Genomic DNA, 22,167 nt, shown 5'->3' on the forward strand with positions numbered 1-22,167 from the left:
GGTGTCGGGGTGGGAGAGGAGGACGTAGGTGGAGTTGAGGGAGTCAGAGAGGTTTAAATAGAAGCCCTGGTTGGACCAGAGGTCGGAGTCAACGAGAGCGGGGACAATGCCGATGACCTGGAGGAGAGGGGAGCGGTGGTCGCCGGTGACGTAGGTGTTGGTGTTCATGGCCTGTAGCATTTTCAGGAGAATGCCTGGGATGAGGGAAGCCATTGCTATTGCTCTGAGTGAGTGAGAGAGATGTATCAATAATCTCTTTTGAATAATATTAACCGTTCAGGAGATTATTTTATTAAAAAAATTATATTATTCAGTTGAAAAAATAATATTAACAGTTAATTTATGCTGAAAAAATAATCTCCTCAACGACACTTCCTCTATTGAAAAAAATAATTATTTTATTAAAAATTGTTTTATTAAAATATAAAATTTTGAAAATAAAGAAATTTAATTTCTTTATTTAAACACAAAATTTTAAAAATGAAAAAATCTAATTTTTTATTCAAATACAAAATTTTAGAAATGAAAAAATTTAAATTAAAGTATTTGAAATTCTCAAAATTTAAAATTTTTTAAAATTTTAAATTTGCTGATTCAAATACACTCTAAGAAAATACATATATAATTTCTTGATTGAAACCTTTACAACGTCGCAGGCGGAACTTGTATCACTTAGACAACTACCATAGACAATGTTCATTTAAACGTGCATATGCACATTTCAGTTCACATCTTATAGCTTTCATGAATACGCTATATATATTGGCTGCGCCGTGGGATCTAATTATCTTAATATAAAAAATAGGGTTGACTTTTATTGATGTAAAAAAATTAACATGTGTAATAAAAAAGTATTAACATGTTTAAAAATATTGTCGAGATATTTTAAAGTGGGGACCCTCCCGTATTAAAGCTTGAATTCCTCAATCAGATTTTGGTGATACACAATGAATTTAGATAAATTTGATTGACCCGAAACTTATATATGCATCAGGTGTGAAACGATGAAATGCTCATAACCCTACCTTCAAAGAAAATAGAGGCAGAACATATATTAAACTTCCCTTATTGGATCAGCGTCATACAAATAGTTATAACTAGATAAATACAAATATGATCATAGAAGAGTTTATTATGATAGAGACATTCTACATATACACAGCACCTTATATCTGTAGGAGGGAAAAATCAATGATTTTTAGCTGTTTTTTACAAACAAAGTGATATTATATAATTTAGTTCAGGGAAGATTTTCTTGTGCAACTTCTCCTTTAACAAACCGCCGCCAAAACCAGTGTTTACCCCATATGGTGTACATTGACTCCAAAGGAATTCCTTTTGTCTCTGGCACGAAAAATATAACGAAGATTGTCATCACTACAATCCAACCCGCATAGAACAAGAAGGCTCCAAACTTGAAGTGGCATAGCATTGACAAGAATGTCTGGGATAATATAAATACGATTATGAACTGCACACCAACAGCAATGCTTTGTCCAGTGGTTCTGATTTTTAAGGGGAAAATTTCACTCGGAATTAGCCACGTCAGAGGCCCCCACGACCAACCAAAACCTGCCGAGTAGCAACAGAGTAGCACCAACACCACAATTGCACTACCCTTCGACATGTCCTTTGTACCATGAACACCAGTCACCACTGCTAGCAAAATTGACACCGCAATCTTCATAGTAGCAGTCACAAAAATTATTAGTAATAGTGCTACACAGGTGTCAAATAATAATCCCAATAAAGAAGTTACAGAGACATTAGACATATAATTCCTAGAACAATTATATTTTAAACACTATCAATATTTTTTATTTTTTTAATAATAATACATAAATTATTTTTTATTTTAAACACTCATTCAACATCTTTCATCTTTTCTCATTTTATTTTTATCACATCATAATTCATAAAGACATAAACTCTATCATATTTATAATTTTTTCTTTTTGTTAGTCTCTTTAGTCTCTCTAGATATTAGATAACACATTTTGTATCTATCAAACACTTTTCTTTATTTTTTGTCTATCTCTTTTCTTATCACATAATAAGAAAATAATTCTTGAACACCTATATAATGACCTTGAGAGAAATAAGAAGAAAAAAAGATAAATAATTATTAAGAAAGTGATGATATTTAGATACCTCAAGTTTACAAACACCCAACATTAACAAATACTTTTAATTTTTCTTTATCTATCTCTTCCTATTATATATCATAAATCTTATTAATTATTTATCTCTTTTAAGGTGTCTAGACCCTTTGGGTGATAAAGAATATTAATCATTTTCATTGATAAATTTAATGATATAATATGATATAAAAAGAGATAAAAAAAAGAAATATTCATAAAATATTTATAAATATCATCAGTCATTCACTCCAAGTCATATTAACTACCATGGCAATTTTTTTTTCTCACTAGGTTTAAATAACCTATGGAGTGTACAAATATATACATGTGATTCAATAAGAATGATAAGTGGTATAACTCTTAAAAATATGTTTGTTAAAACAACAAACTCCTAGGAATGGACTTAAAGAAGGTAAATAATTTTGCTAACCTGGCAAATAAACATGCATATGCCACCAGTTACGAACAAGAACCTTCGACCAAAGCGATCAACAATAGCAGTGGAGACGAGGAGAGAAACAAGGTTGACTGCTCCGAGTATAATGGCGGAAAGTAAAGCGGCATCGTGCCCTAAACCCACTGATTGAAAGAGGTTAGGAGCATAGAATGCGACGATGTTAATCCCTGTCATTTGCTGAAAAAATGGGATAGCAATTGCCATGACCAAGTGGGGTCGATACTGCCTCTCAAATATGGTCTTGAAGGGTTCCTGCTCCACGGATTTTGCAATTTGCGACCACTTAATGAGTTCTTCCAATTCGGGTTCAACATCGATGGAGGATCCTCTTGCTTTGCGTAGGGCTTTTCTGGCTTGCTCTATTTTGCCACGCTCAACCAAGCTGTTGGGAGTGTCGGTTATGAGGAAGGCACCGATTGTCATAACTGCTGCAGGCACCACTGCAAGGCCGAGAGAGACACGCCACCCCCAAGTTTTCTTCGCGGTTCCGAAGTTGATGCAACCTGCAACCAGCACTCCAAGTGATAGGAAGAATTGGAAGCCTGTGTTGAAAGCTCCTCGCCATTTTGGTGGTGCGATTTCAGAGAGGTACAACGGCGCAGCCTTTTGCCAACATCATGTAGTCAATTAGTAATAATTAAAAATGACTATTAAGAAAATTCAAATGAAGCCCTAGTGTTGCTCGATTGATAATTATTTTGAATTTGTGAGAGAAAACTTAAGTTTATTCTCACTATAATTCTTATAGAGAAATAAATAATTTTAAGCATGATTAAGTGTTAAATTAATCAATTCTCAATCTCATAACCGCCAAAGATAAAAACTTGTGATTAAAAAATGAAAGGAAGACTTGTTCATATTTATTTTTCTAGTTTTGACTTTCTTTAATTGCGGCATAATTTAATTTGTGCTTGTGCTTGTACGCTATAAAGACAATGAAGTGACGAAAGGTTGGACTCAATCCGTTGTTCCTTTTATTATTAGAAAAATGGTTTGTGGAGATGTTATTTTGAAGTTATTAGATGTCCTTACTCCTTATATCACTCGTTTCTAACATTTTGGTTGTTATAAAGTGAAGGATAAGAGTACCTAAATTATTATATACTAGTTCGTCTACGTTTGGATGATTGTGGTGATTCTATTATTTATATATGTAAGATACTTTATCTCAATATAAAATGGAAAACCAATGGCCTACTTGTTGGATTATTCAAAGTAAAACACTGAATACTGACGAGCTCTTGCTTATTTCAGTTATTTGGTAGTATGAATGTGAATAGAGAAATCGCATTTTTACAACCATTTTCTATTATTGTATTCACAATTAGAAAAATGATAAACAAAAGTTAAATAAGTTATGTGATGGAGAAAAATTAAATAAAAATGTGTAAGAATAATAAAATTAGTTGGAATATGTTTTCGTTTAATTAGGCTTCCTAGAAGATGGTAGTGGGATAATTTTGTGTCCCACATATTCTTATGGCGGGAGCGGGACTTCCTCTATCTATGACGGATGGGACCTGTTACTAAGGTGGGTCTACATGGTGAGTTTCTGGCTAATTGCACTCATTAAATATTAAATTCATTGTTTTTAATGTAATGTAATATATATATATATATATATATATATATATATATATATATATATATATATATATATATATATATATATATATATATATATCATATGTGTTTAATACTAAAGATATAAAGCACCACGTACGATTTGAGTTATTACCAAGTAATAATAGTGTATGAAATATGTATGTATTGACTCACTTGATTAGTGAAACCAACTCCAAACCCGAGTAGGATACGGCCCAAAATGAGCATAGCAATATTTTCAGCACCTCCATTAAGGGCACCACCAACAACAAAGATGACACCACCCAAGATGATGGTGTTTCTCCGACCCAATACCGCCGTGACTCGACTAGCGGCAAGAGATGACACTAATCCGGCAAGGTACAGAGAAGATGTAAACAATGTTAAGACTTGACTGTCATACACACAGTACATGTTTACTTCAGTGCTAGCAGCCTTTCTTAATATAGCTGGAAAGAATTTTTCCAGAAATGGTACCATTGTTGTGACACCTCCTGGAAAATTTCAACATTTTCATTCACAGAAAAGGGTAAGCTTTACACATCCAATTTATTTAAAACTTTCTATAGTGCATAAATTTAAGCAAACATTTGTTTTCTTAAAGTTGTGAACTGCGATTAAAATTAAAGGTTTGTTTTAGCATGTTTGGGACAACTTTTTTTCACATTTATGCTGTTTTTGGAGCATTTTAGCTATATATATAAAAGCAAAATGTTTAGAAAGCTTAACTTAAATTTGAATAAAAAAAACTTTTTTTATGAAAATATAAGTTGTTTTAATGAAATTAAAATTTTGTATAATTATTTTTAAATTTTTTCAGTTTCTTTCATATTCTTTTATTATGTAAAAGCTTTTTTTTTTGTTATATACAAACGATAATCAAGATAAAGTATTATTTAAATAAAAAGAACGTTTGCCTTGCAAGAATAATAAATTGAGTCGGGATTATGTTAATTGCTTTGAGTGAACTGGCTTCCTATCATTTTCTTTCAAAAAAAAAAAATCTTCTTATCTTTCAAGCAAGATATTAATTAAGTTTGAATCTTATAAATAAAAAATAATTAAAAAGAAAGATCCATTAATTATGATTAATTAAACGGCTGAATGAAAATTAATTATCAATAAAATTATTTAATATTTTACTCTTATAATATAATATGGTGAAAAAATTGCCATGCCATAAATAAGCCATGACTCATTTATTTTGATTAAACACCAAAGTTTCATGCTTAGAAATTACTTCCACTAAAGTATACCTGTTATTATCTATATAAAAAATGCCATTTCCCCCCTTGTGGAAACAGTACGCTCCTTTTGGGCAAAGAATATTCATCTTAAGTAAAAATTTACTAGAAACTCTTAAAACATAAGTGTACTGTTATTTCTTAAAGTTAGCTATAACTAAATTTAAATTTTACTGAAATGATTCAAAAATTGCATCTACATCTCTTATGCTATGAATTATTTTTATGCATTAATTAACACCCTTATTTTTAAAAAAATAAACACATGTTTTTGATTTGCAAACACATGTTAATTATTTTCATATACAAAAAAAACACACCATACCAGACACCCTTATTAAAAATAATAAAATACGTATCTTCTTAGGAATGTAAATATAATTTCTAAAATAAGTAAGATTCAGATGTAATTATAATATAAAAATAGTTTTATAGAAAGCCCATATAATTATTCTTAAATTCTACGAATAATGCTATTAAAGAGTAAGATCGTGGTATCTCCTAATTTTGCTATATCTTTTTCTTCATGATTTTCAATCATGTGCAACCATAGTCAATTTATCGGTGAGAACTTGTAGCAAACTTCTTAAGAGCAAATATCATGCTCTTATGGTAAGAAGCTTTAATTTAGAAAGGGATTAAGAACAAAAACAAACAAATTAACCTGAAATTCCGATGTCATATCCAAAAAGGAGTCCACCGGATGCAGCAACGATGCAAGTGATGATAACTGAGAGCGTTATCTTGCCAGCAAAGCCATTGGCTAATGGTGATGAATCGACAGGAACCACCCCACCGGCCATTTTGAAAATGAGCCTCTCTCTGTATATCTGCTCCTCAGTTACTAAGCAGCAGCAGCTATATGCTATATATATATATATATGTTTGTGTTACTCAGTCTAATGGGCAATGGTGCTCATAATAATGAGAGCGTGGCAACTATTTTATAGGCTAAAGGTGGTGTTGTTTGGACGCTGTCTAACGCAATTTGCCACAAGTGGAAGAAATGAGACATGATTTTTTTTTCCTATAAAAAAACTGCCATTATATATGTTGACTATCTTGTTAATCGTACAAGGCAACGTTAATTAAATTTATTTATTTTAGTATTTGTTCACCATGATACATTCTTTTAGCTAAGCTTGACTGTATACTTAAATAAGTACGGCAAACACACGACATGCCATGTGATAACAATGACTTGTTCAATCTTTTACTTATCATTTATTTGTCAGGTAGTAAATGATTAACTCTTCATTCTTTTGATATGGGGAAGGATATGCTACTATTAGAAGTATAGTACAGAAAGTCTTCTCAAGCACAGTACCCTAATGTTTATTAAATTGAACTGCAAATAAAGGATGCCAATTCAGGTTAATTTGTACGTGGATTCAAATTAATAATTGTTGGTCAAATTCAAATTCAGGTACTCAACCCTTATGCAGTAGTTATGCAAGCTGTGTTGTTCATGTATAAATATTAATTATATTTTTTAAGCAACAGTATTAATTTATATTAAAGAGTGTAAATTATTTATTTACTTAAAAAATATGAATGATTATTTTGAAAAAAAAGATAAACTTAATTAATTACGATAACTTTAAGGCTATAGCTGGCCTACTTCATAACAAGTTGGATTGCGACCAAGTGTCAATTTTTTATTATTATTAGCAAGATGTATGAAATTAGATCGAAATCATTTTCTAATAAAAAATTGGTGATAAAAATTACTTTTTGACAAAAAAAAATTTACGAAAAAAGACAACTGTTAATGGAATGTTATCGAGTGTAACCTCTATTGAAAGCTAATTTGAGAATAAATCTCGATAATTTATATTACTATCAAACACGATTTAATCTTGTATAATACCAAACTGCATTAACCGGTCCTCCAGTATCGTTTGGTGTAAGATTTCATAATAAATAATTTCCATAATGAATTACGAATGGATCAGCGGTCCACTCATAGTACGCATCAATCAATTAGACATTAAAAAATTGTGCTTGATTTTTTGTAACATTAAAAAAAAAACTGTTTACTTGGTCACGTACAATAATATTTTAACAAGGAGCTGCAATTTGCTGGTTTTGCAAAGCAGTCACCTAACCTAATCTTCCAAAGTCAGAGCTGTAAAAAGACAGGCTTTACGATAGTTATGTGAAGGGCAAAACTTAAATAGAATAGTGTAAATATTGTTAGTATTATTAATTAATTAAAATTGATATTTTATTTAAATAGTTACTGTAAAATGTTGATGTTAGCTTTCAAGATAAAGACGCGGCAGCTACTAAGCAAGGTGTGATGTATTGCAGATTTGGACTTGGAAATAACACTGACAACAATAAAGTAAAAAAAATAAATAGAAAAGAAACAATAGCATGGCTTTCTTACCGCGTCTGCATAACTGGTGAGCTCAACGGTGGTAGAAATAGTTAGGGGTGATATGGCCCAATCCGGCCCGTTAACTCAGCCCAGCCCGAGGTTGACTTGGACCAGTTTGGATTTTAAAAATAGACCTAGTGTTTTTCTTAATTAGGATGAGTTCGTGATCCTTATTTGATATAGTGTTTAATGTTTTCTAAAAAATGAAATTTTTTTATTTAATAATTAATATTATATAATAGAAACAATTATCTAATTTATCAAACCCAATAAAAATAATTAGATTAGTTAATTTGTCATAAATTTTAATTCTATTTTAACACTACCCTTATCATTAAATGATTTAAGATATGATTATTTTTTAAAAGATAATTTTCAACCAATGTGCCTTGTTTTTTTAATAATTCAATAAATACTCTTACTTTTACAAAAAAAAAAAAGAATAATTATTATAAGTAAAAAAGAAATTAAGCAATAAAATAATTTTATATTTCTTATAATTAAGATAAAAAATATTAAATTGTGTTTCTTATATATAAGAACAGATGTAGCATTTTGTATAATTTGATATTATATTTATAATAAAATTATTTATTTTAAAAATTATATTATAAAATATACCTTAATTTATGTTTATACTTTTTACTCTTTGATTTAACTATTCACAATGTTGAAATTAGTATTTCAAGTCAAAATTTTGTATAAAAAGACCAGATATTATCCCATACAATTTTAAAAGATCAAGTTATCATTTTATTAAATTTAAGAACCAATTTAACTTAATATTACAATTTTTCCAGGATGATTCACTAACAAAAGGTGACAATTGATTCCAGCGCAAGAGCATTCTCAATTTCTCATTCGAATGGATGAAGTATGGACTTGATGCATCAATGACTTCATTAACAATAGCCTCTGCCATGATCCACCTTGGGTATGGATCCGAAGATTCTAAGAATGGAAGATCAGATAGAGTGACTCAGTGACAGCACAACAGTGTCCATAAGAAAGGATTTCTGATACCATTTCAAGGTGATCGTTAGCATGATGAGAAAAAAAGAGAGAATTGAAGCCGTAGAAGAGAGAATAGAACTAGTATGTTATTCTATAGAAGACAACATTTCAAGTACATTTATAACCGATGAGATTTATATCTGAGGAGAATAGTTATTTCTAACCAACAGGGACTCACAGGAAAACTAATTGTGAGTAACTAGCTACTAACTAACTCGGTGAATAAACTAGCTAGATAAACTAAAATTAAAGTGATGTACTTGTACATATTTATTGTGGTAGAGTTAAGTACATGTCCATGTCCAAATAAAGCATCATAGTTGTAAGCAGGGAGTGGCAATGATTGATTATCCTCTTTTGAGACTTACAAACCCAATCTACAGAAGGGAGTGCCAAAAATGTTCATGGGAAATTATCTTGCTTAACTGCTCCTTCCACAAACCTACGCCAAAACCATTGTTTGCCCCATATGGTGTACATTGACTCCAATGGAATTCCTTTGGTCTCGGGCAAGAAAAACATAATAAAGAGGGTCATCACTGCAATCCAAACCGCATAGAACAAGAAGGCGCCGAACTTGAAGTGGCATAGCATTGTCAAAAATGTCTGGGATAACGCAAATAGTGATATAAACTGCACCCCAACTGCTATGCTTTGTCCAGTGGTTCTGATTCTTAAGGGGAAAATTTCACTTGGAATTAGCCAGGTGACAGGGCCCCATGACCAACCAAAACCTGCATCATAAAATCAGAGTAGGACCAATACCAACATTGCGTTACCCTTTGATATGTCCTTTGTACCGTGAACACCAGTCACCATAGCTAGCAAAGCAGACACGGCAATCTTCAAAATGCCAACACAAATTGTCCGGTTAAGAAAAATTAAATCAAGCTGGAAATTATCACCGCCTAACTAGAAGAGTTTAGAAGCTTTGAATTCAAAGATTACAACTCTTACAGTCAAAAGTTGCATAGCTTTACTACACTGATATTTGCTAGATTTTACTAGAGATAGTTTTACTCATGCATGGCACGTCATTGACTGTTTTTACTTCTTAGGCACTGAATTAGTTATATTTTATTGTTATAATATGCCTATAAAAATACCTCCCTGTACTATAATATGTGTGTGGAATTAGTGTGAATGAATTAGTGAAATTATAGAGAAAAACTCTTCCTCCTGTACGGCTGTACGTGTCAATTCTTTTCTCTCTTTTATCTGTGTGAGTAAGTTGTGTGTTTTCCCACAGTTAACACAAATTATGATTTCTAATACTTTAATAATAATCATAAATTAGCTTCTAAAATAATCAAAATAGGTTATAAAATACTTAAGTGTCTTATTAAACACACGGATGAATGTAATTGAGATAAATCACGTTAAAAAATAAACGATTAATATCCTTTATTTGTTTCATAAAAAAGGGTGTCATCCTAAACAAAAATATACTTTGTCATTTTCTATTTTTTATACCAATTATATTTATAATTGATATAAAATTTATTTTTTATACATTGATTATAAAAAATAAAAAATTACATAGAACAAAGGACAATAAATATAATTTAGAATGACGTCTCCTGTATAAAAGAAAAAAAGTAATATAAATTGTTTTAATATCATACCTTTTGGGTAAGAAAAAATTACCAGTTTCATCAAAAAGTTGCTTTAATTAATTACCTGACAGAAAATTAAGCATGAGAATGGCACCAGAAATGAAGAAGAACTTTGACCAAAGCGATCAACAATAGCAGTGGATAGGATGAGAGGAGCAAGGTTGACTATTCCAAGTATTATGGTGGAAACCCACAGACTGAAAGAGGTTAGGAGAATAGAATGCGACGATGTTAATCCCCGTAAGCTGCTGAAAAAGTGGGATATATAGAAATTGCCGTGATCAAGTCTCTCAAATATGCACCATAGATTTCGCATTAATGAGTTCTTCCAACTCGGATTCGACGTCCATGTGGGACCCTCTGACTTTGCGCATGAAAAGCGTTTCTCGATCTGCCTTGCTCTATTTTACCGCGCTCAACCAGGCTGCTAGGGGTGTCGGTTGCAGGGACCACGGCGAGGCCGAGAGAGAGTCGCCACCCCCACGGCTGATTCGCGGTGGCGTAGTTTATGCAGCCGGCGGCAAGCACTCCGACTCCTAGGAAAAATTGGAAGCCCGTGTTCAAAGCGCCTCGCCATTTCAGAAAGGTACAGTGGCGCAGCCTTTTCCAAATTAATGCAACATTATACCATTAATAACCAAAATTATGAAATACAGTGGTACTCCCTCCCGAATATAAAAGAAACAAAAATTTCTTATTTTTTCTCTCAAATATTAATTATTCATGTCTTATTTAATTATATTATTTTTAAAATATTATTTATTTAATAAGATTAAAGATTTTTTTTTTATGTTCGATATCAAATCCAATAAATAAATAATCTAAAAAAAGTTTATTTTTTAGTTAAAAATAACATAATAATATTAACTAATTTTTTTTATAACAAGAAAGATGGAAAGAGTACTAATTAAGGTGCTTACAGTCATAGGTGATGGTTTTTACCTTTTTTTTATTTATTTTGTGTGTGTATATGAACAGGGTATTGGTGCTTAAGGTTGGGACTGACTAAACACTAGCCAAGTAGAACTGTTGCATTAGTATTTAAAAAATATTTGTGTAATTTTTTACACAAAGTTATATAAAAAAATTAAAAAGAAAGAAAAGTGTGAAATTAATAAATTATTATAAAAAAATAAAGAATAGAAAATATTATAAATAAGTACTACTTATGTAAATCATATTATTAACTCGATCTATAATTTTAGTCTAAATTAAGAATGTATATGCAGAGGTAGACTCACTTGATTAGTCAAACCGACCCCAAGGCCGAGAAAAATAAGACCCAAAATGAGCATAGCAATATTTTCAGCAGCTCCATTAAGTGCACCACCAGCAAAAAAGGTGACACCACCCAACATGATGGTGTTTCTCCCACCCAACGCCGCCGTGACTCGGCTAGCTGCCAAAGATGACACTAATGTCAACACTTGGCTGCCATACACACAGTACATGTTTTTCGCACCAGCTGCATTTCTCAGTATTGATGGAAGAACTTTTCAAGAAACGGTACCATCGTTGTGACACCTCCTGGAATTTTATAACATTTTCGTTAAATTCACCTATCCACTTCTATATGAAGTAATATTTGTTTTTTCATCAAATCGTTAGCTGGAATTTAAAAAGGTGTTAACTGTTGGCTATTAAGCCACACTTTAATTAATTAGTTCCTGGGCACGAATACAATCAAGAGAACATATTAGTTATACTTTATTTTTTCATAAAAAGAGACAGAAAGAGGGACAAATAACTTTTTGTAAATAGTATTATAAAAATACAAGATAAATAATATAATAAAGAAAATTTAAAATAATATTTGAAAAAAGTATGAAAAAATAGTATATAAATAATATAACTCTTTAATTAAAGGTCATGCAAATTTGAAATACAACAGCGCTATCATCACCATGCTAAGACGCTAATTACTGCATGCATATATCACAAATTTAAAGACAAAAAATTATTAAGCGACCATAGACCGTGTGATCAGTAATTAATTATCACATTACGAGTAATTAAATGCTATTATTATTTTTTGTAAATTAAAAAATCAAATACATGTCACATAAATATTAGTCAAGATCATATAAACACTTAATTGGTGGTCCTAAATTATTTTTTTTCACAAAACACCCTCTTATAACTTCATGTGCCATTTTCCATTTGGAATTTGCTGACTGTTGCTTTCCATCATAGACTTTTTTTGTTTTTTTTTTTTAATTGACTCCTTGACGAGCCATAAATAAGTCATCTTCTTCAATATTAGTACTGTACAGCTTCAATTATTGTTATTAAACGGCAAAAGGTTCCATGTCTGAAAAGGACGTCTTAAGCCATTTCCAATCTGAAATTCAGTTTTTAATTTTCTTGTCCTTTTTATGGAAGCGTATTATTATTGGGCAAAACTTGATGTATGTTGGACAGTTATCCGGTAACGTACAAATTGGTTAGAACTTAGAGAATTGATAGCAATCTCCATAGCAACCTCCAGGAGGAACCAGAAGTTACACCAGCCAGGCCCACAAGGGAGATCACCAGGCCCAAATACCTATGCGATCACGTGACTTGAAACACATGTAGCACGTGAAGGTAGTTACTCGTAAGCACGTGTATAATAGACGCAAGTTGTTAGAGCTGTTAGGACCGTTATCACGGTTATGACCGTTATACATGTATCATCACAGTGTATATATACGACAGCACCATAATGAATAAAGCATGCAAAAATATATTCAGCCCAATAGCTGTTAGTTCCCTCGAAGAAAGAATATTCTTTTTTTCTCTCTCTCTCCCTCTCCTCACCTTCACCAAACCCCTAACAAGAATTGTATTAGTAGTGAGAGAGAAATTGTACTTTTTGATACATAGAGAAATTGTATGTACACTATATAACTTTATATACAAAAATACTGTATAGTAAAGAGAGTCATTGAAGAAGAACTAAATTAAGAAGAGAGAGACAGTAGTAACTATTTTCTTATACCGTGAATCTTGTAGAAAGTATTGCAGAAAATTGTTAGATATTCTAATTCTGGTAACACATTTAAATATATATATAAGAAGAATAAAAGTAGAAAAGAATACTTAAGGAAACAGATTAACTAACAGGGAAAAAGAAAACTTGAAACTCCAATGTCATATCCAAAAATGAGTCCACTGGATGCAGCAACGATGCAAGAGATGTCAACTGAGAGTGTTATCTTGCCATCGAAGCCACCGGCCATTTTGAGCCCTCTCCACTGCTACTTGGACAGTTCAGTCTAACTCTGTAGAAGAGACCACACAAACCAAGAGCGTGGCAACTAATTCATTTATAGACTTGCAGTTTGTGACTGTTTTCTTCCCAAAAGAAAATGGCCCCACATGAAAGAAACAAACCAATTTCTTTTTTTGTTTATATCACATCTATTTTTCATTTATAAATGTTTTAACCAATCAAACATTTGTTCAATGATAAATTTAAAAAAAAAACTTCAAAGTTTAAAAACTAATAATTTAATAGCATTTATCTTATATTCAAACTATGATGGAGTAATAAAAGCATTTGCTCATTTGAATCATTTATCTTTTTTACAAAATAGATAATTGGTACACATTTGAATCATTTATCTAAATCTATTAAAGAAAGCATTAACAACGGATCAAAACTGTGGGTCAACGCACTTGCCTTATCAACTGACCATAGTAGTATTTGCGTTTACTTGATCACGTATTCTCCTTTTTTTTTCGTTCTTTTTTTAAAAATAAGAAGCTTTGCCGGTACATACTAGCAATTCGATCACAACTACTCACCCGACACTTATTCATACTTTATTCAAAGCATGAGAGCTAGTTACGAGATCAGACTTACGATATTTACGTGAAGTGTGAACAGTCAGTCCTTATACAATTCCAATATTCCAGTTACCTCTTGTTTACTTATGCAGCACCATTCATATTAATTCCTAATCCATGATTGATACTGACAGGTGACAGATAAATACTACAGATAGAGATGTGAAAGAAAAAAATTAATTAAAAATTCAAAAGGAGCAAACACCAGACACATTTACACTAATGAATCATGAGTAATCACATGAAACTTGACACCACACTTTAACTTAAAACCTTAATGTTTGTTTTCTCCTCCCTTATATAGTGTTCAACTTTTTCTCTTCTACTCAAAGTGAGATTTCATCTTACATTTTTACTCTAATAATGTCATGAGTTCAATTCTAATTAAGATATTTTTTATTTTTCAGTTTATTTTTTTTTATGTAGGTGTCACGTTTGACTTTAGATTAGTCAAATGAAAGGATGAAAATTGTTTATTTTTTAAAACAAAGAAATTAAATGTCTTGATTTAAAAATAGAGAAAAAAAATTGTAATTTGGTATGTGTGTGTTGTGAAATTCTTGAGGTTAATTTAATTGTTCATTATAATTGTTGCTTTCATTTATTATATTGAGTGATACCTTAAAGGTCGAAATGTTTTTGTAAATACTCTCTATCAATTACGGAAGGAGACAAACATGAACCCAGACGCATACGGCTCGGCCCCCTCAAACTTCTTTTATTATATATATAATAACATTTTTTAAAATGATTAATATATAATAAATAATAATAAATATATTTTTCCAATAAAAATAAAATAAAAAAATATGCACTAGCAAGTAATTTTTCATTTTTGTTTTCTAAAAAAAATATAGCGCATTTAAGATAAAGAATAATATATTTTTCTTTATTTAGAAAATATCCGACCCCTAAAACCCCATAAATAATTCAAATTGTATAACAACAATAATCAATTTTGGCTCCAATGGTTTGTAGTACTTATTTTCATAACCTGATTTGGGGTTAGTTCAAGTTAACTAACTGTCTCACTTAGAAGGAGTAAGAACTTTGCACTTTATAGTAATCTTTTTCCTATATAATGCATGTGCACAATGAAAAAAATAAGTTTATATTTGAAACTATAATTGTTACTAACACATTTTAACGTGCTTTTTGTTATTTGATAAATTTTATTTAAAAATATAACAATGTGCAATACTTTGGTCTAGGAAATTGCTGTTTTGTAGGGGGGAAATTTCGTGAAAAAAGTTTTCTTGCGTCTTGCACGAACGTGTATTTCCTCAAAAACACATTTAACGTATTTTTTTAAGTTTTTTACTAATATTTACTTTAAATAAACAATAGCCATTCACGTAATTGTTCGTGTGTTTCGTGCGGTCTTCCTTTCGTGCTAAATATATATAGCACTGCAGCACTGCTGTTTTGTCTAATAATTTTTAATTACGAAATTCAGAAGAAAGAAACTCTATTTAATTTTTGTCCTTCCTCGTTGTGTTTCACGTGAATAAGATACTACATCTCCATCGCTCTAGCTGACATCGTCAATGCCTCAACAGTCATAGAATCAATAGATAGTAACAATGTACAAAGTGAGGTTAGTGAAATGGAAGAAGCAAGAGAACATAAATTAGGATTTGGAATCAGGTTAAGTGTGTGAGAAACTACCTTAAGAGGAATTGAGAATGTGCCTTCCTAGGAACATGAAGCTTAGTTGGATTATGACCAAAATGCCCTTGCTTATTTGGGTCATTGAATTTTTGAAAACCCATTATTTTAAAGTACCAAATAATAATTCATTTTTCAGTGGATTTTACATATTGTAGCCTATTTTAGAAAAGCAAATACTTACTCAATTTGTACCTTTCTTGATTGGGCAAAGTTTATTTGGAAACAAATAAATGCAAATCTTTGATAGTTTGCCATGAATCAAAGTTTTTTTAAAAAAAATTGCTTGGTTGAATATATATATATATATATATATATATATATATATATATATATATATAATTATATATATATATATAATTATCATGTTATTGATATAAAATATCTATCAATTTTATTGATAATTAATTTTTTAAAAAAAATCTGACTAATAATCTTTAATGAAATTCTTTTTTTCCAACTAATTTTTTGCATCGATTAGTTTCAAATTAAAATTGAGATCTTATTTAAAAGAATTTGGTATCAAGAAAATAAATTTATTTGTTATCTTTATATATTATAATGGTCTTCTAGAGAGTGAAAAAGTTATTATATTGATATTTAGGAACAGCTATATAATATTAGTATATATTTTTACTATTGACTTATTGATATAAACTTTACTATAGATTCTATTATTATTGTTTTTATTTTTTATTATTTGTGTGTAAAAAGAATATGACCTCACACGGGAATTATTTATTTTGATATTGTCATTGTAGACATTGTGACATAATGAGTTCAAGCATGAATTATTCGTCTTGATATTGCTGTCACCATAGCGTGTGATTATTGGGCTCACGCCTGAATTACTTGCCAACAACCCAACTTCCAAATGATTAGGCATGAATTACTCTTTTTTTAACAAATTGAAACTGAAGTGCGTTTAGAAGTTGGGGGGGCCTGGACAAAAAGAGAAGACGATTTTCTTAATAAAAAATCAATTTGATAACATATTAAAATAAAATGCATAAAATAATATTTTAGCATAACTTTTGAGTTAATATGTGAATAAACCTTAAATTTAATATCAAAATATTCAACAATATTGAAGAGGAGCAACTTCACACTGAAGTTACTTATAGAACAATCCATCCTCTTCGTTAATTAAATATCTTCCTTTTCTTTTCTTTCCAATATCTTCCTCGTGAATGCCCTTAAAAATTATATGGCTTTCTTATAAATCCTTATTAGTCACCTTTAATTTTTTTTTCCAACCACTCCCGAATTGTAACTGTATTTGAGGTAAAATTGTCAATGATTATAGTTCAATCACCAAAATATCATTGTCTATCACCCAACGAGATCATCCTTCAAATTAATTGATATCGCACTAGGCAGTACTCAATTTACTTTTGTATCACTAATGTTAATAAAACCTTCTAAACATATTAAGCTGGACATAGACACTCAAGTAGCTTCACATTCTCAAGTTACAAATTGGCTAGCTACTAAATATGACATGTCTAGAAGTATTTAGTAAGATTATTTTTCGTAACTTAGAGAAAGGCTTGAAAATTTAAATCATTTTGATTCAGAATTATAGCAACAAAATCTACATTATTAGCATTTAGAATATAAAAATGCAATATCAATAGTTTAACCTAAAACCATTATTAAAAACCAGAATCTAAAACATATAGATGATCTAGAAACGTGAAAACATCACAAGAAACGTGTCATACATAACACACAACAATAGCACAAGAAGATAATACAAGGCAAGCTGCAACTAAGTCTTAAACTTCTAAAAACAAGGCTTGCCTTTTAGTTCGTACACAGACACATAAGAGATACATACTTAGACTAGCAGCTGACTTAGATATAAAAATACTAATGAGAACAACAACATATATGACCATTAGAGGCATCACTTCTTAAGCAGGTTTCCTGAAAAAATCCTCTTGCAATATGGACTGGTGCACAACGTTTTGTGAAGACGAACAGCTTCAGCCAAAGATGCATGCAGAGGCCCCTGCGTCACATACACAATCTTAAATAATTAGTAACAACTTTAAAGTATCATGACATGCTAGTTGTGCAAGAGCTATGCATTATTTTCCAAACCTTTGTAAAAAGTAGAGCAGATTGAATGACATAATTGGCATATTGATCTTGCAACAACTGTTCAAAGCGAGGAACAGACAACAATTCTCGAACTATCCTTGATCTGCTGTCTCCAATATGCTGAAGGCATTTTTCGACCACATGACTGCTGAATTTCTGTGTAGACAACATTACAAAGTTCTCTTTGAACTGACTAAGTAGTTTGGCTGAGACAGCTGCGGTATCCGACTCTATAACATATTGAACAACATAATTTCTGCAAGAAGAATTTGTGAGAGCTAATTTAATTAGAAGTATAAATAAATAAATAATAAATAATCATACATAAGTATGGCCAATTCAACGTCACATCACAGTATGGAGACCAATTATAGATACTGAATCTCTTCCTAACGTAGCCAACAAAATATTTAGAACTAGCAAAAAATAATATCCAATTTAAAAATAAGCATTGGAAAGATAGATTAAATATGAAACTCAATGTATCATTTACCACAAACTATATCTATTGCATAATTTTCTATGAATAATAACTTAAGAATGAGTGTCCTTATGAAACATAAAAGTATGAAAAGTAAATAGACAAACTATTATATCAAATGCATATTATTACCCAAATGCATCCTGAGCCAGGAGAAGTCCATGTTTGCATATTTCTGTGACCAGCTTATCTCGATTCTTTCCTACAGAGTGGTGAATGCAACGTTGCAATACAAAACATCCATGCTGATGAGTAGCTATTTCAACACAAAACTTCACAGCAGCATCAAAAATAAACTGCCATGACGATAAAGAGAAATGATAAGCAACTTCACAATTTTGTTTAAACAAATAACAAAAAGAATATGTCGACAACAGTAGTAAGCATAGAGAAATGTATCATGCAGAAATTCACCAAGTTGACATTGGATTATTTGTTTCATTATTAGTATGCAAATGTTCATACTATAAGAAATTAAACATGAATTAAATCAGCGTTGAAACATGTTTCTACAACATGAATATCACATGAATGATCACCACTGCATGCAATGTTGATTAAATACAAGTTTGTGCCAGACTATTAGTCAAAATAAGTTGAGATGGATATGACATCTTAATTAAGATGACATATTGTAAGTTTGCTTCATATATAAAGAATAGTTAAAAAGCTACCCTACCTATTCCTTCTTTGAAATACTCAAGCAAAGAGAACGGGGTATAATACTAATTCCCATGCTAGGCACTGTCAAGGTTACTACTATGATATGTGAGTGGTCTAAAAATACTTTTATTTTCTCTAAGATGAGGATCATAGTTGGTCAGAAATGCCTAAACATAGAATGGTACTCAGAAACCCTCTTATTCCCACTTTTTGATTCCAATGAATACTGCATTGCCACAAACTTGCATCATAATGTTAATAAATTCAAATGTTCAACAAGTACAAAAGAACAAAACACAGGTAAAAACAAGAAAAAAAAATGGGCAATAAAAACTTCAAGGAGAGAAAAAAAGTAAAAATGATAGGAGTGCTATGCCTGATTATCTTGACAGCTAAGGCATTGCAAGCAACGTTGAATGAGATGGTTTCCATTCAGATCCTTAATAAGATCAAGAAAACCCGGTTGAATGGCAGACTTCACCAATGAAACTTGTTCAGTGGAGGTGAGGGTCTCGATCAACTTCTGCACCACGCGTGTTCTGTAGCAGTGAAACCATTAATTAACTCAGTAAACAAACAAAACAAAAAAAAATGCTTGTTTAGATATATAAAGGCACGAACTTTTAATTAAATGGCAGGAAATATATATACATACCCGTGAGTATTTAAAGAGACTCTAACGAGCTGGGCTGGGTGATTGGTCAGCATGAGCACAATCTGCAGCCGTTGATCATCGGTGCAAACATCGAGCAGCTTCTGCACCAGATAATTCCCGAAAGAGTCTATCATGAGTTCAACAACATTCCCAATGATTCCCTCAAACACCATACAAATATCTTGGTAGGTCCCCTCAGCCACCATCCGCTGCAGAAAACGACAACCATTTTGATCCTTTGCCATGTTGTAAATGTAGCACTGCGCGTCAGGCACAGAATAAAAATCCTGCAGCATGGGCACTGATGAGAAATCACCACCACTTCTTTGACCAGAAGGAGCAGCAGCAGAAGAATAAAAGTTCTTACGAACAACACTCCGACCCACACCATGAATTGCATCATCATCATAACGAGGACTCCTTCTGTAAGAACCATACTCATTCTCAAAGTAGTGTTTTGCATCTCTCCCTTGTAGGAAAACACCATTGTTGTCACACCTAAACGCTGCAGCAGGGTCTTCCCCGATGATTCTCCTAGGAGATAAAAAAGGGGAAAGTTCAGCTTTTTCTTTTGCAGCAACGTAATAATGTGATGGGGTAATATTGGCATTGGGAGGATATTGATACGGAGGCGTTATCTGAGAAAACCTAATGGGGCTTTTGACTCTTCCTCCTCCTCCTCCGAGAGACTGTGAAGCCACCGCGTAACGATCACCGAGAATCTGGTAGTTATTATCACTTGTACCCTGTGGCTGCCTCCTCCTCTGATCGACGAGGTGATGATACACGTGATCATCTGGGATGGGAAAAGTGTAACCTTTATCGAATAAACCCGCATTGTTAACATGGGGATGATAGGGGAGGGTTCGGAAGGTTCCTGTTTCATTGAAACAAGAAGCGTAAGGGTCCAAACCCATGTTGGTTTGGGTGTTGTTAACATGATGACGATGATATGGGAGGGGTCCTGTTTCATTGAAATAAGAAGCGTAGGGTTGGAAAGGCATGTTATGATCGGTTTGGGTTGCATGATCGAAGAGGTTGATTCTGGAGAAATCGTTGGCGAGAGAGAAATCATGAGCCCACATGGGGTCTGCTGGGTCCAACCGGAATCTGGGAGAGGGAGGTGGTGGTGGTGGTGGTGCTGGAGAAGGAGAGAGAGGGACCCTGGAGATGGGGGACCCAACGGCCACGTGGTCAGGGTGAAGGAATGGTGATGGTGTTGTGGGCGCATTGGCAATCCCAACGAACCTCGTTTCTGCGTTTCGTTTGTTGTTGTCGTCTGACATTTTCAGCATTCTGGCCGTCATGGGGGAGTCCATGATTCAGGGTTTGTCACGTGAAAAAGTGGGACGGAATTAGAAAGGACGGCGGGTACGGCAATGAGCGTGGCGTAGCCTATGAATCTGGTTTTGATTCCATGGGGATTTGTGAAAAAAGATAGAGTGAGAGAGGGTTTTTGATTGTGAAATTATGACACTACTCACTGACACAGTGACACAGGTTTAACAAAATCCGCAGCCACGCCTTTCACTCTTCCAAACCTACCTCTTATTTGCATTTGTATTTAACCTGGTGGGATTACGGAAAAATTACCCGATTTAATCTTTTATTTTATCTTTTCCGTGATTTGATTCTACCTAATCTAAGCGAAGTCGATTTGAATTTAATTTAATCTTTTTCTCTTCTGTTAAAACTGGTCAATATTTTATATACTACTAGTAAATAATAAAGTTTATATTTTGCTCTCATAAAGTTTAAAAAATAAAAGGAAAATAGCAAATTCCTCTCACAAATTTATGGTTTGCAATTATCTGCCAATTCATTAAAACATGGGTTTGAATGTGGCAAAAGTAATAGTATGTATTATATTACTATAAAGGAAAGTATGATATACAAGCATATAAACTTATAACAATAAAAAAATTAATGGAATTATTAGTTTATTTAAATAGTAATATATAATTAAAGTAAAAAAAAAATAATGAGTGACATGCTAATTTTATTAATAAGTTTCCGCATAAAAAAATTATAAATAAGTTTGCTTTTAAATTAACTTGTAAAAGAGAAATACTAATGATATTTTTTTTCTAACACTTTTTTATTGATTGGGTTGAATTTATTGAAAATTATCAATGGGTCTTACTTCTTATTTAATTATCATCTCAATATTAAAAAGTGAAACTCACCAATGATATTGTTTTTTTTTTTAATCATCATCTATATATTTTGATGCATGAATCACCTAGCTACTTATATCTTTTAATTTATCTTTTCAATCTCTAACGTTAAATTGAATTTCAATA

General features: G+C 31.8%; 2 protein-coding genes and 1 pseudogene across 2 annotated transcripts; all 3 read right to left on the reverse strand.

The window, feature by feature from the left end:
* Positions 1-995: 995 nt before the first annotated feature.
* On the reverse strand, positions 996-6,371 carry LOC100799418 (sugar transport protein 5). Its single transcript, XM_003526537.5, has 4 exons — positions 6,112-6,371; positions 4,378-4,697; positions 2,572-3,201; positions 996-1,681 (listed from the first exon to the last, which is right to left on the reverse strand). The coding sequence occupies exons 1-4, from the start codon at positions 6,248-6,250 to the stop codon at positions 1,241-1,243; spliced, it is 1,530 nt and encodes a 509-aa protein (XP_003526585.1). The 5' UTR covers positions 6,251-6,371; the 3' UTR covers positions 996-1,240.
* A 2,875-nt stretch (positions 6,372-9,246) lies between these two features.
* LOC100812771 (sugar transport protein 5-like) lies at positions 9,247-13,681 on the reverse strand (annotated as a pseudogene).
* A 4,187-nt stretch (positions 13,682-17,868) lies between these two features.
* LOC100813309 (putative pumilio homolog 10) lies at positions 17,869-21,183 on the reverse strand. Its single transcript, XM_003527859.5, has 5 exons — positions 19,865-21,183; positions 19,586-19,748; positions 18,679-18,842; positions 18,066-18,321; positions 17,869-17,973 (listed from the first exon to the last, which is right to left on the reverse strand). Exons 1-5 carry the CDS (start codon positions 21,181-21,183, stop codon positions 17,869-17,871), a joined length of 2,007 nt encoding a protein of 668 aa, XP_003527907.1.
* Positions 21,184-22,167: the final 984 nt, after the last annotated feature.

The sequence above is a fragment of the Glycine max genome, chromosome 6, assembly GCF_000004515.6.
Source record: "Glycine max cultivar Williams 82 chromosome 6, Glycine_max_v4.0, whole genome shotgun sequence".
NCBI classification, from domain to species: domain Eukaryota; kingdom Viridiplantae; phylum Streptophyta; class Magnoliopsida; order Fabales; family Fabaceae; genus Glycine; species Glycine max.

Coding starts and splice junctions, on each gene's coding strand:
- LOC100799418 (XM_003526537.5), bottom strand. CDS start 6,250: ATGGCCGGTGGGGTGGTTCCTGTCGATTCATCACCATTAGCCAATGGC. Junction 4,698..6,111: donor ATATGACATCGGAATTTCAG/GTTAATTTGTTT, acceptor GAAATTTTCCAG/GAGGTGTCACAACAATGGTA. Junction 3,202..4,377: donor GAGTTGGTTTCACTAATCAA/GTGAGTCAATAC, acceptor TGTTGGCAAAAG/GCTGCGCCGTTGTACCTCTC.
- LOC100813309 (XM_003527859.5), bottom strand. CDS start 21,183: ATGGACTCCCCCATGACGGCCAGAATGCTGAAAATGTCAGACGACAAC. Junction 18,322..18,678: donor CTGGCTCAGGATGCATTTGG/GTAATAATATGC, acceptor TTCTTCTTGCAG/AAATTATGTTGTTCAATATG. Junction 17,974..18,065: donor CTGCTCTACTTTTTACAAAG/GTTTGGAAAATA, acceptor TATGTGACGCAG/GGGCCTCTGCATGCATCTTT.